At 44.0% G+C, this 16,603-nt stretch overlaps 1 protein-coding gene across 5 annotated transcripts in view; it reads left to right on the top strand.

The window, feature by feature from the left end:
• The window catches only part of LOC140425043 (tensin-3-like), a 666,087-nt gene that overhangs the window by 165,893 nt on the left and 483,591 nt on the right, over positions 1–16,603 (top strand). Inside the window, exons 1-2 of one of the 5 annotated variants that reach the window (XM_072508837.1) lie at positions 1,353–1,596; positions 2,456–2,530. The exons of the other annotated variants lie outside the window; for them this stretch is intronic. Of the exons in view, the coding sequence (XP_072364938.1) occupies positions 2,492–2,530 (39 nt within the window). The 5' untranslated portion in view covers positions 1,353–1,596; positions 2,456–2,491. Of the gene's footprint in view, positions 1–1,352; positions 1,597–2,455; positions 2,531–16,603 lie in introns of those variants that run through there. 5 annotated transcript variants of the gene reach the window in all.

Genomic DNA, 16,603 nt, shown 5'->3' with positions numbered 1-16,603 from the left:
CTCGGGTAAGGGGACCAAAAATGCACAGTGCTCCAGGTTCGGCTTAACCAAACTCCTATACAATTTATTTTAAATTTAGAATAACCAATTCTTTTTTTTTCCCAATTAAGGGGCCATTTAGAGTGGCCAATCCACCTACCCTGCATATCTTTGGGTTATGGGGGCAAGACCCATGCAGATACGGGGAGAATGGGCAAACTCCAAATGGACAGTTACCCAGGGCTGGGATTGAACCCGGGGCCTCAGCCCCGTGAGGCAGCAGTACTACACTGTGCTGCCCACAAGCTCCTATACAATTGAAGCAGTTCTGGCGCCACACTATAGAAAGGGTGTAATTGTACGAGAATGGGTGAAGAGGAGATTCACCAAGAATCCAAGTTGCCTGGGCTGGAGCATTTCAGCTATGAGGAGAGGCTGGTTGGGGTTGTTTTTCTTAGAGAAGAGAAGACTGAGGGGGAACATGATTGATGTGTACACGCTTATGAGGTACGCAGATGGGAAAGGAACGTTTCCCCTCAGTAGAGGGGTCAATAGCCAGGGGGCATACATTTAAAGTAGGGGGACGCGTGTTTAGAGAGGATTTGAGGTAAAACCTTTTCACCCAGAGGGTGGATCTGCAACGTATGGCCTGAAAGGGTGGTAGAGGCAGGAACCCTCACAACATTTAAGAAGCATTTAGATGAGCACTTGAAACGTTATAGCTATGGACCAAATGCTGGAAAATGGGATTAGGATAAACAGATGCTTGATGGGATTAGAATAGACAGACATGTGCAGACATGATGGGCTGAAGGGCCTCTTTTGCTGCTGTACGATTGGAGTAGGCTGTAGTGCAGAAGCACCTGCATAGATCACTTGGGCCGAATGGCTGCTTCAGTGCAGTAAATTCTGTTTAGCCAGTATTGTGTTCTGAATCGGTCTCTTGTGCAGAAGTTAACATCCCAATGAAATGTTACTTTGCACAGTTTATCCTTTACCCACCACTATCGTATTAAGAATGTGAAAGTTCAGTAAGCAAGGCTTATCAAACTTGTGCTTGGACCTGCCCACACAATATATAAATACCACATTCCACAGGCAGCCTTGACTACAAAACATTCAATTGGTTAAGCTCCTATACTTCTTAAAGACTGTTCAATCGGTCACCATAGGATTTTGCTTTGTGTGTTGAAAAGAGAAGATTTTGCATGTCAAGAACAAATAAATCTAGTTTTCCTGACAACTCGGTGATTTATGTGCTCCTTTTCCCACCTATCCTGAGAGGGAACCTTTGGTATCTGAAAAATTGAGGGAGGAAGTTTGGTAACTGACATAGCCAACAGAGGGGGCTGTGCGTGATAGGCAGAAGTTCCTTGTGTTAGTCGGAAGCAGGAGCTACTTGAGGTAGTGTTGGTAATTTATGTTATTTGTGCTCACAAAGCTGCTAAAAAGGCTGCACATTTCATTGCTGAGGATGCTCAGCAACTTCAAAGTCTGAAGCAAGCTGTCATTTGGGGAGCTTTTAACAAAACGTTGAATGGTTAACGGTCCTGGTTGTTTTATATCTTCTACCTGCCAAAGAACGGAGCAGGGCATTGTTCGAACCCCGCACCAAAGGTGAGTAGTGTCATGATTGCATTTGACTTTCCGAAAATTGAAAGGTGCAAGTATGTTTAAGAAAAGTTCCTGAGCAGCAGATTCATATCTTGTGCTTTACTTTGAATGCTCTGATTTTGTTTTTAGACACCAGCACCTTGCTAAAATACCTGAGTTAAATCATCACATTCTGACTTGATCCCTCTACGTTTTAAAGTTCTTGTGCATGCTGTGTTCTTGCGCTGACCTTATTTACTAAATTGTCTTCTGTGTAGCAAGGTAAATCATGTTGTAGGTGAGTTATAAACCATTTACTTGTGTTTCTTTTCCCGAACAAAGCATTATCAATCACTGCATGCTTATGTCCATCAAGAACAGGTATTTTTCATAGCCCGAAGGCCAGGTTTAGTGAGCTTTTGTTAATGAGAAATAAGCTGTCCTCTGGCGTAGAGGCTGACTGCCTGTGCTTCCTTGAGTCTGATTTTTATCTGTTTGCCCTCAGTTCAGTGTTCTAGTGATAACAGAAATGTGCTTTGAATTGCTGGGTTTAAAGCCCTGTGTTCCTTAAGTGACTGATTCAATCTGATAATGTGGCATACAGGTGTGAGCAACCTGTTTCCAAAGCTGCATATTTGTAACAAGCTTCTTTTAATAGAAGAATAAACAGGGAAAAGAAAAAAGGAAAATAAACCCTGCCAACAGGTTACTGCAGGCCTGTTAAACATGTGTGCTCCATTATATGTGATGGGCAAAAAACCTAATCCATTTTGGAATGCGTTCCTCTGAAACCTTGGGGAAGAGAAAGATAATGAGGTATTGTTTATAGAGAATAGGTTTGGGACTGATCTCATATTCCCATGTGTACTTATTTTTTTTCTAGGTCATTTCTTACAATTAAGTGCTGCATTGTCCTGAAATGCAATATTACTGTATGCGCTCGATGAGCAAAGAACAGGTAACTTATTTTGAAAATAACTTTATTAAATTTTTGAAAAAATCATTGACTACACTGGGTAAGTCTGATTGGTTTGTTCTTCATTTTGTAAAACCTTGAAGCTGGGCTCCACATGTCCTTTATAGTGCTGCTGTTGGAATGCTACAAGCTGAAACTACATGTTTCATCTTGCACTAGACTACAAAGCATTCAGCTGTGTGTATTCCTAACTTGTTTTCCCACCAACTGTCTCACAGGAAAACCCCATATCCAGTTTAATTAGTAACAGTTTAAAAAAAACTGATACAAACTTGTGTCTCCGGTGAGGAGACAAAAGGCAGTGAAAATATGTTTTATAATTCAATGCATGAATGTTCTTAGAAGAGTAACAACCGGGAGAAATAATAGTTTTAAAAGTAAACTCCTTGGTACAAAAACGGAATTTAGTTTTTGTTTTTAAAATATAATCTTTCATGCTCTTTAAGTGCTCGCCACTATGAAATATCACTGGTTGGAAAGATTTAATAAACTGCACATATGTGCGTGTATGTATGTGTGTGACCCTCAAATCAATACTTCATTGTATTCTGCTTTCATAATCAAAAGTCAATGTATAAATTGTTTAATTTTCCTGTTATTGATGGTTGAATTATATTGTGTACCCAGTAACCTCAGATTGAATGGTTTTATACAAGGAACATGTATGTACAGTTTATTCACTTGGGAAGGGTGGGAGTGGGAATAGTAACACAGGCAGTAATTTCATCACGCAACAGTTCTGTTTGCAGGTAGTAGTAATAGTTTATTTTCCAGTAAGACTTGTTGTAGCTCAGTATGTTTGTAAACAATTATAAAAGCTATTGCGATTTGCTTTTGTCAAATTTGACTTCTGACACAACCTGTGTAATGATACCTCATAGAAACATTTCCCTCTTCAATTCACTTCTCAAGATTCTCTAGGCATCTCCATATTTTTCTATAAAACTCTCCCTTAAACCCCATCTCTATGAGAAAGCTGTTGGCCACAAACACTTGTTTCTTCCTTCCTGACTCGGTGCCCATTTTTCTCTTTTTCTATCCATGTCGATCCTTCGGATGTTCAGTATTTTTGTTTTGCACAACTGCAAGTTTGGGATTGAGAACACCGGTGTGGTCAGTGATGTTCTGTGAAAGCTGAAAAAAACACTTGGAACGGTGACCAGTTTATTTATGGTTGGTTGATGTGCATTTATGAATCAATGAACGCTGGCCCAATTCTCCAGAGAAGAAAGTAGTAAACAATGGAACGTGATGTTGCTCGAGTCCAAGTTTAGATCATAACACGCTGTTTCAGCTTTACTTATTCATTTGATGGCTGTAAAATTTGTCAATTTGTGACAGGACATATTCCTCTCACTTGTAACTAAAATACGGCCATACCTAAGAACCAGTGCTTTTTGAAATTCCATTTTGATCATTTGTGGAAATTGTCTGCTTCTTGCATCACCTGAGGTGCAGCATTCCTTTCTGGTGTCCTGTGTGGTCTAGCATTGCTGTGGGGCACTGCTGATGAATGACAGTCTAGGGATGTTCCATTTATTTACTCGCAATCTTTCTGAAGGAAAACATGTACATTTGTTTCTTTTTAAGGACAGTGCCCACATTTTTTTTCAACAGGACAAATGTCTGCTTTACTTAACCGTTTATAGATTGCTATTTATAATGGGCCCCTATTTAACTAGCTGTGTTTTTGTGAAAAAAAAATGATAAGCTTTAGGGCAGGTTTGTTAGGCCTAATGATTCATTCCTCCCAAAATTCTATTGTACATTAATCAAAAGTGTAATCTACAAATCCTCAAACGTGTTTAACTGTACAGATTTTAAATTCTATTGGACAGTAAGAGAAAATGTAATCTACAAATCCACAAATGTATTTAACTGTACAGATTTTATATTTTTATCTTGGGTTAGTATCAATGACAAACATAGTATGCATTCCTGCTTTTTGTGCAGTATTCACTACAATCTGAGAGAGACTCATTTACAATGCTTCAAAGAATTAATTAATCCTGCACCAATATTTATTGTAGGACCATTTTGCAATCTGTCTTTTGGGTATAGTAAATAACAAAGTAATTTTGCTCATTATACAGTTGTACATGTTGAAACAATACGATATTGTAAAATTGTAGGCTGCTCAGGGCAGCACGGTGGTGCAGTGGTTAGCATTACTGCTTCACGGCGCTGAGGTCCCAGGTTCGATCCCGGCTCTGGGTCACTGTCCATGTGGAGTTTGCACATTTTCCCCGTGTTTGTGTGGGTTTCGCTCCACAACCCAAAAGATGTGCAGGGTAGGTGGATTGGCCACTCTAAATTGCCCCTTAATTGGAAAAAATGAATTGGGCACACTAAATTTATATTTAAAAAAATTGTAGGCTGCTCGAATCATAGAATCCCTACAGTGCAGAAGGAGGCCATTCGGCCCATCGTGTCTGCACCAACCCTCTGAAAGAGCAACCCACTCGGGCCCAATCCTCCACCCTATCCCGTAACCCCACCTAGGGGCAATTTATCACGGACAACCCACCTAAGCAGCACATCTTTGGATTGTGGGAGGAAACCGGAGCACCCACGCAGACATGGGGAGAAAGTGCAAACTCCACACATTGACCCAAAGCCAGAATTGAACCCGGGTTCCTGGCGCTCATCCCAGGGACCAATTTAGTGAACCTTCGCTGTATTGCCTCCAATGCAAGTATATCCTTTCTAACTGTAGAGACCAAAACTTAGACACACTATTCCAGATGTGGTCTCACAAAAACCCTGTATAATTGTAGTAATACTTCGGCATTTGTGTACTCCAATCCCCTTGTAATAAAGGCCAACATGCCATTTGCCTCCCTAATTGCTTGCTGTACATCATAACTTTCTGCAACGACCCTCTGGGCCCTGGCTACAGCAGCACTCCCATCCCCCTCAACAAGATACACAACGAGCCCAGTGGTAGCGGCCACGCTGAGAACGTGGGCCCAGCTGAGACAAAACTTTGGGCTAACTAAAATGTTCCCCATGGTCCCCATCTGCGACAATCACAGATTCCCTCAGCCATGCTAGATACCACCTTCAAAATATGGAGGCGGGACCGGGGCACACCGACGGTCGGGGACTTCTACGTAAGGCACAGACTGGCAACACTGAACGAATTGACGAGAAAGTGGAAACTAGCAAAAAAGGATAGGAAATGAGACACTTCCAAATAAAACACTTCCAAATAAAACACTTCCTCCACAAAGAGGTAAAAGGGTACCCCGGGGCCCCAGAAACCACACTACTAGAGGACCTGAGACACAGGCAGCAAGGAGGGTGGCGGCGGGGGGGGGGGGGGGGGGGGGGTGGGGGGGGGGGACAGTTACTGGACAGAGTTCGAACACCACTGGACGAGACCAGACAAAAATGTGAGGATGAACTGGGGACAGAGGTAGGGGGAAAATGGAAGGAAGGTGGAGAAACCACAAAAAGAAGAGAAGAGGAGGGAGGAGGAAAGGGACAGGGGGAGTTCGCAAGGGTGGGGGGGGGGGGGGTGCAGAGGGACCATAGACCGACTCAGAGGGTGGTGAAATGTAAATAGGACCAATTAAAAGAAAGATAAAATAAACCTTTCTGTACAATAAAATAAATTGACGCAGGTAAGAAAAATGTGATGTGTCTATATACAATTGTTTATAAATGAGAAATACCAATAAAAAGATTTTTTTTAAGTGATAACTTTCTGCATGCCTTGTATGAGCGCACCCAAGTCTCTTTGGACATCAATATTTAAAAGTGTCTCACATTTTTTTTAATATTCTGCTTTTCTATCCTTGCGATCAAAGTGAATATCTTAACATTGCCTCACAATATACACCATCTGCCATCTCATTGCACATTTGCTTAACTTGTCTATATCTCTTTCCAACCTCTCTCTGTCCTCCCCACAGGTTACCTTTCCAACTCGTCTAGTCTCATCAGCAAACCTTGATACATTACTCTGTCTATTCATTTAATCATGGCTTGTAAATAGCTGAGACTTCAGCACTGATCCTCACGGCACTCTATTATTCATTGCCTTTCAACTTGAAAAAACCCTGTTTATCCCCACTTTCTGCTTTCTGCCCATTAACCATCCTCTAGCCATATTAATATATTATCCCCATATATTATCTTGCCTACGAATTTGTGTTTCGCCTTATCAGATGCCTTTTGGAAATGCAAGTATATTCCATCTATTGGTTCCCCTTTATCTCAACTACTAGTTACATCGTCAAAAAACTCCAATAAATTTGTCAACCAGGATTTTGCTTTTGCAAAACCATGTTGACTTGTTTTAATTATATTATGCTTTTCAAAGTGCATTTTTTGGACTTTTTCACTACAAAATGCAAACATCCTAAATAAATAAAGTCACCATAATCCCAGTGACAATAGGCAGCTCTCCTCTTTAAATGTGGAGATGCTGGCATTGGCCTGGGGTGGGCACGGTAAGAAGTCTTGCAACACCAGGGTAAAGTCCAACTGATTTGTTTGGAATCACTAGATTTCGGAGCACGGCTGCACTCCAAAGTGTTGTAAGACTTCTTACTGTGCCCTCTTCTTTAGGGGGAGAGCTGACTGGTGGTGATTTAACCTGAGTATCATCACACCTCAGACGAAGGACAAGGTTGAGAAGTTGGGCCTTCATGAATAACCTCAGCCAGTGCAGGAATTGAACCTGTGCTATTGGCCAGGTTTTGCGTGATGAACCATCCGTCCAGCCACTTGAACTAAACTAGCCCCTCCCTGATAAGGGGGGATAAGGTGGAGAAGTAGGCTGCAAGTGTTGGGCACACTGGATAAGTGGGGCTTGTTCAAGGATCAGCTACTGCGTGTTCTTGATAAGTATGTACCGGTCAGGCAAGGAGGAAGGCGTCGAGCGAGGGAACCGTGGTTTACCAAGGAAGTGGAATCTCTTGTTAAGAGGAAGAAGAAGGCCTATGTGAAGATGAAGTGTGAAGTTTCGGTTGGGGCGATGGATAGTTACAAGGTAGCGAGGAAGGATCTAAAGAGAGAGCTAAGACGAGCAAGGAGAGGACATGAGAAGTATTTGGCAGGAAGGATCAAGGAAAACCCAAAAGCTTTCTATAGGTATGTCAGGAATAAGCGAATGACTAGGGAAAGAGTAGGACCAGTCAAGGACAGGGATGGGAAATTGTGTGTGAAGTCTGAAGAGATAGGCGAGATACTAAATGAATATTTTTCGTCAGTATTCACTCAGGAAAAAGATAATGTTGTGGAGGAGAATGCTGAGCCCCAGGCTAATAGAATAGATGGCATTGAGGTACGTAGGGAAGAGGTGTTGGCAATTCTGGACAGGCTGAAAATAGATAAGTCCCCGGGACCTGATGGGATTTATCCTAGGATTCTATGGGAGGCCAGGGAAGAGATTGCTGGACCTTTGGCTTTGATTTTTATGTCATCATTGGCTACAGGAATAGTGCCAGAGGACTGGAGGACAGCAAATGTGGTCCCTTTGTTCAAAAAGGGGAGCAGAGACAACCCCGGCAACTATAGACCCGTGAGCCTCATGTCTGTAGTGGGTAAAGTCTTGGAGGGGATTATAAGGGACAAGATTTATAATCATCTAGATAGGAATAATATGATCAGGGATAGTCAGCATGGCTTTGTGAAGGGTAGGTCATGCCTCACAAACCTTATTGAGTTCTTTGAGAAGGTGACTGAACAGGTAGACGAGGGTAGAGCCGTTGATGTGGTGTATATGGATTTCAGCAAAGCGTTTGATAAGGTTCCCCACGGTAGGCTATTGCAAAAAATACGGAGGCGGGGGATTGAGGGTGATTTAGAGATGTGGATCAGAAATTGGCTAGCTGAAAGAAGACAGAGGGTGGTGGTTGATGGGAAATGTTCAGAATGGAGTACAGTCACAAGTGGAGTACCACAAGGATCTGTTCTGGGGCCGTTGCTGTTTGTCATTTTTATCAATGACCTAGAGGAAGGCGCAGAAGGGTGGGTGAGTAAATTTGCAGACGATACTAAAGTCGGTGGTGTTGTCGATAGTGTGGAAGGATGTAGCAGGTTACAGAGGGATATAGATAAGCTGCAGAGCTGGGCTGAGAGGTGGCAAATGGAGTTTAATGTAGAGAAGTGTGAGGTGATTCACTTTGGAAGGAATAACAGGAATGCGGAATATTTGGCTAATGGTAAAGTTCTTGAAAGTGTGGATGAGCAGAGGGATCTAGGTGTCCATGTACATAGATCCCTGAAAGTTGCCACCCAGGTTGATAGGGTTGTGAAGAAGGCCTATGGAGTGTTGGCCTTTATTGGTAGAGGGATTGAGTTCCGGAGTCGGGAGGTCATGTTGCAGCTGTACAGAACTCTGGTACGGCCGCATTTGGAGTATTGCGTACAGTTCTGGTCACCGCATTATAGGAAGGACGTGGAGGCTTTGGAGCGGGTGCAGAGGAGATTTACCAGGATGTTGCCTGGTATGGAGGGAAAATCTTATGAGGAAAGGCTGACGGACTTGAGGTTGTTTTCGTTGGAGAGAAGAAGGTTAAGAGGAGACTTAATAGAGGCATACAAAATGATCAGGGGGTTGGATAGGGTGGACAGTGAGAGCCTTCTCCCGCGGATGGATATGGCTGGCACGAGGGGACATAACTTTAAACTGAGGGGTAATAGATATAGGACAGAGGTAGGTTCTTTACGCAAAGAGTAGTGAGGCCGTGGAATGCCCTACCTGCTACAGTAGTGAACTCGCCAACATTGAGGGCATTTAAAAGTTTATTGGATAAACATATGGATGATAATGGCATAGTGTAGGTTAGATGGCTTTTGTTTCGGTGCAACATCGTGGGCCGAAGGGCCTGTACTGCGCTGTATTGTTCTATGTTCTATGTTCTATGAATAATAGATTGATCTCAGGCATGAAAATTACAATGAATCCATCACCTTCAAGCTTTTTGGGTCAATGGTTCTAGATTTCCCCACAATTGCATGAGAAAGGTTTCCTTTCTTAAAAAAATTTATGATGTGGAGATGCCGGCATTGGACTGGGGTGAGCACCGTAAGAAGTCTTACAACACCAGGTTAAAGTCCAACAGGTTTGTTTCAAACACTATCTTTCGGAGCACTGCTCCTTCCTCAGGTGAATGAAGAGGTATGTTCCAGAAACATATATATAGACAAATTCAAAGATGAAAGACAATGCTTTGAATGCGAGCATTTGCAGTTAATTAAGTGTTTACAGATCCAGATATAGGGGTAACCCCAGGTTAAAGAGGTGTAAATTGTCTCAAGCCAGGACAGTTGGTAGGATCTCGCAAGCCCAGGCCAGATGGTGGGGGATGAATGTAATGCGACATGAACATTCATGTCGCAATTCACACCTCTTTAACCTGGGGTTACCCCTATCTCTGGATCTGTAAACACTTAATTAACTGCAAATGTTCGCATTCAAAGTATTGTCTTGCATCTTTGAATTTGTCTATATATATGTTTCTGGAACATACCTCTTCATTCACCTGAAGAAGGAGCAGTGCTCCGAAAGCTAGTGTTTGAAGCAAACCTGTTGGTCTTTAACCTGGTGTTAGTACCAATTATTTTTTCTTCCAATTAAGGGGCAATTTAGCATGGCCAATCCACCTACCCTGTCCATCCTTTTTGGTTGTGAGGGTGAGACCTACGCAGGCACGGGTAGAATATGCAAACTCTACATGGACAGTGACCTGGGGCCGGGCTTAAACCCGGGCCTTTAGCGCCATGAAGCAGCAGTGCTAACCACCGTGCCGCCCAACCCAGGAAGGCTCTAATGGCTTGGGAGACTCGCCCAGTTGCTGTCATACTGGTCCATGTTTGTGCGGTCTAGCACTAAATGGCGCCCTGCTGCGGTCTCCCAGGCACGGCCGGTGTGTCCCGGGCGCTGGGTGAATCTGGTGTCCGGGTATTTAAATGAGCTGTAAGATCTCGCACAATGATGATGAAATACAGATCCTGCTGGGTGGGGCATGTTGGGTGACTTGCGATCGGTCTGGCGCAGAGCCCGATTTGGGGCTTGCGCGCAATTCAACCGTTGCACTCCTGATCCACGCCAGGTGCACTGAATTTCGCCTAATGTTCTGGTGAATCTACACTGGCCAATGTACCTTTACTGAGATGCAATGCCCAAAGCTGACACACAGTACTCAATATAGAATCTGACCAAGGTTCCGTTTAACTGAAGCATAATATTTGAAATCCAAGCCCCTTCAGACAAAGAACAATGTTTTAGAACATAGAACATAGAACAATACAGCGCAGTACAGGCCCTTCGGCCCACGATGTTGCACCGAAACAAAAGCCATCTAACCTACACTATGCCATTATCATCCATATGCTTATCCAATAAACTTTTAAATGCCCTCAATGTTGGCGAGTTCACTACTGTAGCAGGTAGGGCATTCCACGGCCTCACTACTCTTTGCGTAAAGGACCTACCTCTGATCTCTGTCCTATATCTATTACCCCTCAGTTTAAAGTTATGCCCCCTCGTGCCAGCCATTTCCATCCGCGGGAGAAGGCTCTCACTGTCCACCCTATCCAACCCCTGATCATTTTGTATGCCTCTATTAAGTCTCCTCTTAACCATCTTCTCTCCAACGAAAACTAGCTCAAGTCCATCAGCCTTTCCTCATAAGATTTTCCCTCCATACCAGGCAACATCCTGGTAAATCTCCTCTGCACCCGCTCCAAAGCCTCCACGTCCTTCCTATAATGCGGTGACCAGAACTGTACGCAATACTCCAAATGCGGCCGTACCAGAGTTCTGTACAGCTGCAACATGACCTCCCGACTCCGGAACTCAATCCCTCTACCAATAAAGGCCAACACTCCATAGGCCTTCTTCACAACCCTATCAACCTGGGTGGCAACTTTCAGGGATCTATGTACATGGACACCTAGATCCCTCTGCTCATCCACACTTTGAAGAACTTTACCATTAGCCAAATACTCCGCATTCCTGTTATTCCTTCCAAAGTGAATCACCTCACACTTCTCTACATTAAACTCCATTTGCCACCTCTCAGCCCAGCTCTGCAGCTTATCCATATCCCTCTGTAACCTGCTACATCCTTCCACACTATCGACAACACCACCGACTTTAGTATCGTCTGCAAATTTACTCACCCACCCTTCTGCGCCTTCCTCTAGGTCATTGATAAAAATGACAAACAGCAACGGCCCCAGAACAGATCCTTGTGGTACTCCACTTGTGACTGTACTCCATTCTGAACATTTCCCATCAACCACCACCCTCTGTCTTCTTTCAGCTAGCCAATTTCTGATCCACATCTCTAAATCACCCTCAATCCCCAGCCTCCGTATTTTCTGCAATAGCCTACCGTGGGGATCCTTATCAAACGCTTTGCTGAAATCCATATACACCACATCAACGGCTCTACCCTCATCTACCTGTTCAGTCACCTTCTCAAAGAACTCAATAAGGTTTGTGAGGCATGACCTACCCTTCACAAAGCCATGCTGACTATCCCTGATCATATTATTCCTATCTCGATGATTATAAATCTTGTCTCTTATAATCCCCTCCAAGACTTTACCCACTACAGACGTGAGGCTCACCGGTCTATAGTTGCCGGGGTTGTCTCTGCTCCCCTTTTTGAACAAAGGGACCACATTTGCTGTCCTCCAGTCCTCTGGCACTATTCCTGTAGCCAATGATGACATAAAAATCAAAGCCAAAGGTCCAGCAATCTCTTCCCTGGCCTCCCAGAGAATCCTAGGATAAATCCCATCAGGTCCCGGGGACTTATCTATTTTCAGCCTGTCCAGAATTGCCAACACCTCTTCCCTACGTACCTCAATGCCATCTATTCTATTAGCCTGGGGCTCAGCATTCTCCTCCACAACATTATCTTTTTCCTGAGTGAATACTGACGAAAAATATTCATTTAGTATCTCGCCTATCTCTTCAGACTCCACACACAATTTCTCATCCCTGTCCTTGACTGGTCCTACTCTTTCCCTAGTCATTCGCTTATTCCTGACATACCTATAGAAAGCTTTTGGGTTTTCCTTGATCCTTCCTGCCAAATACTTCTCATGTCCCCTCCTTGCTCGTCTTAGCTCTCTCTTTAGATCCTTCGTCGCTACCTTGTAACTATCCATCGCCCCAACTGAAACTTCACACCTCATCTTCACATAGGCCTCCTTCTTCCTCTTAACAAGAGATTCCACTTCCTTGGTTTTGTTTCTTTTATTGATTGCCTCTTGTACCTGTGCACTAGCTTTTAATGATCTGTGTAAAAGTAATATCTAAACCCATTTGCTGCTCCACGTTTCCGAGTGTATCCTCTGATTTACATTCAATATCCAAAGTGGGTGACCTCACAATTCCCAACTCCGAAATCCATTGGCCATAGTTTTGCGCACTCACTAAATCTGTGTCCCTTTGTAATTTAATGCTCCCATCTACACATGCTATTCTGCCATGTAACCTCGTATTGACTGCAATTATCTTTCTTTATTCAAAGTATATGGTGAAAACCTGAGATCCCCAAAGAGCACCACTTGTTGCATTGAACATTCCGTTTATTCCTTCTCCCTGTCACCTACCTTCAAACTAATTAGCAACCCATGTCACAAGGTTTAATCCAATTCTGTGCTTTTTGATTTTTGTTGATCTGCCATGTGAAATCATATCAAATATCTTCTGAAAATCTATATGATGTGGAGATGCCGGCGTTGGACTAGGGTGGACACAGTAAGACGTCTTGCAACACCAGGTTATAGTCCAACAGGTTTGTTTTGAATCACTAGCTTTCGGAGCGCAGCTCCTTCATCATGACCTGTGGCAAACAATGACAATCCAAACGGTTCACTAATCTTTTTTTTTGTTGAGAGAATTTGTCACCTATCACTGAGCCTGGTCTTCATTTGACTCCGTTGTGTTCTACGTGATGACTCCAATGGTGACGTAATTTCACATGTAACATAATAGATTGTTGAAATTTCCCTCAATATCAGGCCTCTGATAATTGGGCAGAGTCTATCGGGAAACACCCGTGTGGATGCCATTGAAGGACAAGATCATTGTTGGCTATGTGTTCCCTTTCATTGAATATCTTTTTGTTTTATTCAAAAAAATATACTTTATCATAAAATTTATCATCAACATTACAGAACATTTCAAATTTTCTTGACTGTACATTTCCATCAGAGTTACACATTGCCTTGACTTTCTTACGTTCAATTTTGATACTATTATACACATATCACTCTTTACGTTACAATTCCTTCTTAAATATTTACATTGTCATGTTTATTTTATACATTGGAGTGTTGGTGGCCCAGACCGAGGGGGGTTTACACTGTTACCCGCCCCTCGGTGTACATTTGCTGGAAAAACCTTACACAGTGGTCTTTCCCCATTGTGCCTTGGCGGCAGCTGCCCCAAGCTTGAGTGCGTCCCTCAGCATGTAGTCCTGGACCTTGGAATGTGCCAGTCTGCAACACTCGGTCGAGGACAATTCTTTGCACTGGAAGATCAGCAAGTTTCGGGCAGATCAAAGAGCGTCTTTCACAGAGTTGATGACCTTCCAGCAGCAGTTGATGTTTGTCTCGGTGTGTCCCCCTGGAAACAGTCCGTAGAGCACAGAGTCCTGTGTCACAGAGCTGCTCGGGATAAACCTCGACAAATACCACTGCATCTCTCTCCAGACCTTCTTTGCAAAGGCACATTCCACAAGGAGGTGTGTGACCGCCTCGTTTCCCCCACAGCCACTCCGAGGGCAGCGTGCATTGGCGCAGAGCCTTCGGGTGTGCATGAAGAATCTGACAGGGAGGGCCCTTCTCACCACCAGCCAAGCTAGGTCTTGGTGCTTGTTTGAAAGTTCTGGTGATGAGGCGTTCTGCCAGATGACTCTGACAGTCTGCTCAGGGAACCATCCAACGTCATCCACAGTCTCCTTTTCCCTGAGGGCCTCAAGGACATTACGTGCTGACCACTGCTTCATTACCTTGTGGTCAAAGGTGTTTTTCTTCAAAATCTTTTCCACGAAGGACAGGTGGTACGGAACGGGCCAACTACTTGGAGCGTTCCGCGGCAATGAGGCCAGGCCCATCCTTCGTAACACCGGGGACAGGTAGAACCTCAGTATGTAGTGACACTTGGTGTTTGCATACTGGGGGTCCACGCACAGCTTGATGCAGCTGCACACAAAGGTGGCCAACAGGATGAGGGAGGCGTTGGGTACGTTCCGCCCTCCCTTCTCCAGAGGTTTGTACATGGTGTCCCTCGGACACGGTCCATCTTGGATCTCCAGATAAATTTGAAGATGGCCCGGGTGACTGCTGTGGCGTAGGGTCGGGTTATGGGCCAGTCGGGTTATGGGCCACGTACAATAACACCGAGAGTACCTCACACCTGATGACCAGGGTTTTGCCTGCAATGGAGAGGGAGCGTTGCTCCCACCAGCCCAGTTTCTGTCTTGCCTTGGCTATGCGCTCCTCCCAGTTTTTGGTGCACGCCCCAGCAGCTCCGAACCATATCCCCAGCACCTTCAGGTAATCTGACCTGACAGTGAAGGGGACAAAGGACCGGTCGGCCCAGTTCCCAAAGAACATGGCCTCGCTCTTGCCACGGTTTACCTTGGCTCCCGAGGCCAGTTCAATCTGGTCGCAGGCATTGAAGAGCCTGCGTACAGACGCAGGATCCGAGCAGAAGATGGCGTTGTCGTCCATGACGTCCAACGTCGTCCAGGGAGGCCTTGACTTGCATGCCTCCACTGCCTGGGATCGTCACTCCTCTTATACCCGGATCCTTCCTGATGGACTCGGCAAAAGGTTCTATGCAGCACACAAAAAGGGCAGAGGAGAGAGGGCAGCCCTGCCTTAATCCGGATTTGATCTGGAACTTTTCTGATTCCCACCCATTGATTGAGACTGCGCTATAGATGTTTGTGTAGAGCAGTTTGATCCAATTGCGTTTTCATTGAATATCACCCACTGTCTAAGATTGCATATTGAAAACAGTCATATAGAGAGTTGCTGGTAGCAAATCAAATCCCACCATGAGCCAGCACATTTAGGAAAAGCTAGGAAAGAAGAAAAACCTAATGGCAGTGACAGAAATTGACTGTTGGTAGAAGAAGGAATACAAAACAAACTTAAGGTTTTCTTTTGTGAATTTTAACTTGCATGGCAGTGCACTTACTGTCAAGTATGTCGGCCTGTGTGAATACAGCGCTTGAAAAACACAGGCTATTTGTTTTTACTTCTGTTCTTCAAGGAAATAATTATGATTGCAGAACCTAAGTGTATTTCAGACCTTAACAATTGCTCTATGAAGTATCAATTGAAATTGAATATTCAATTAAAAGCACCATTTTTAGTGCTTTGTGCAATATTGGGATGCTTTGTGCAAGTTTTTTTTCACTTCATTTACAACAAGGTGGCCGATTAGGTATTTTGAATATCTTTACATTTCGTCTTGAATTTTTCACCCTTTATGTTTCTTCGTTTTTGTCCGGTGAGAGGGCCAATGATACGTTGTCATTACTTGTTTTAAAATTTAGAGTGCACAATTTTTCCCCCCCCAATTAAAGGGCAAATTAGTGTGGCCATTCTACCTACCCTGCACATTTTTTGGGTTGTGGGTGTGAGACCCCACGCAGACAGGGGAAGAATGTGCAAACTCCACACAGACAGTGACCCGGGGCCAGGATCAAACCCGGGTCCTTGGCGCCGTGAGACAGCAGTGTTAACCACTGCACCATCGTGCCACCCCACTTTGTAATTACTTAAACAAGAGGTTGGCTTCTGTTGGATTTACTCAGCCACTCTTCCCTTTCATTCCCTTATCACTCATTCCAAGATTGAGCATTCCATTGTTACACTGAACTCAATTTACGGGGTCAGCTTCACCATGAGGAAAATGCCTTCAGTGACGGTAGACAGGATTTGGGTCTGTGACATTTTGTTGCAATCATTTTGGGGAAACCATAAACCAAATTTACCAAAGGAGCCCCAAATGAAAAAATTACTGACAAGATTCTACTCTTTGTAGCTTTTACTTTCACACAAATC

This window comes from Scyliorhinus torazame, chromosome 6, assembly GCF_047496885.1.
Source record: "Scyliorhinus torazame isolate Kashiwa2021f chromosome 6, sScyTor2.1, whole genome shotgun sequence".
NCBI lineage: Eukaryota > Metazoa > Chordata > Chondrichthyes > Carcharhiniformes > Scyliorhinidae > Scyliorhinus > Scyliorhinus torazame.
This window is presented reverse-complemented; position numbering and strand designations above follow the sequence as displayed.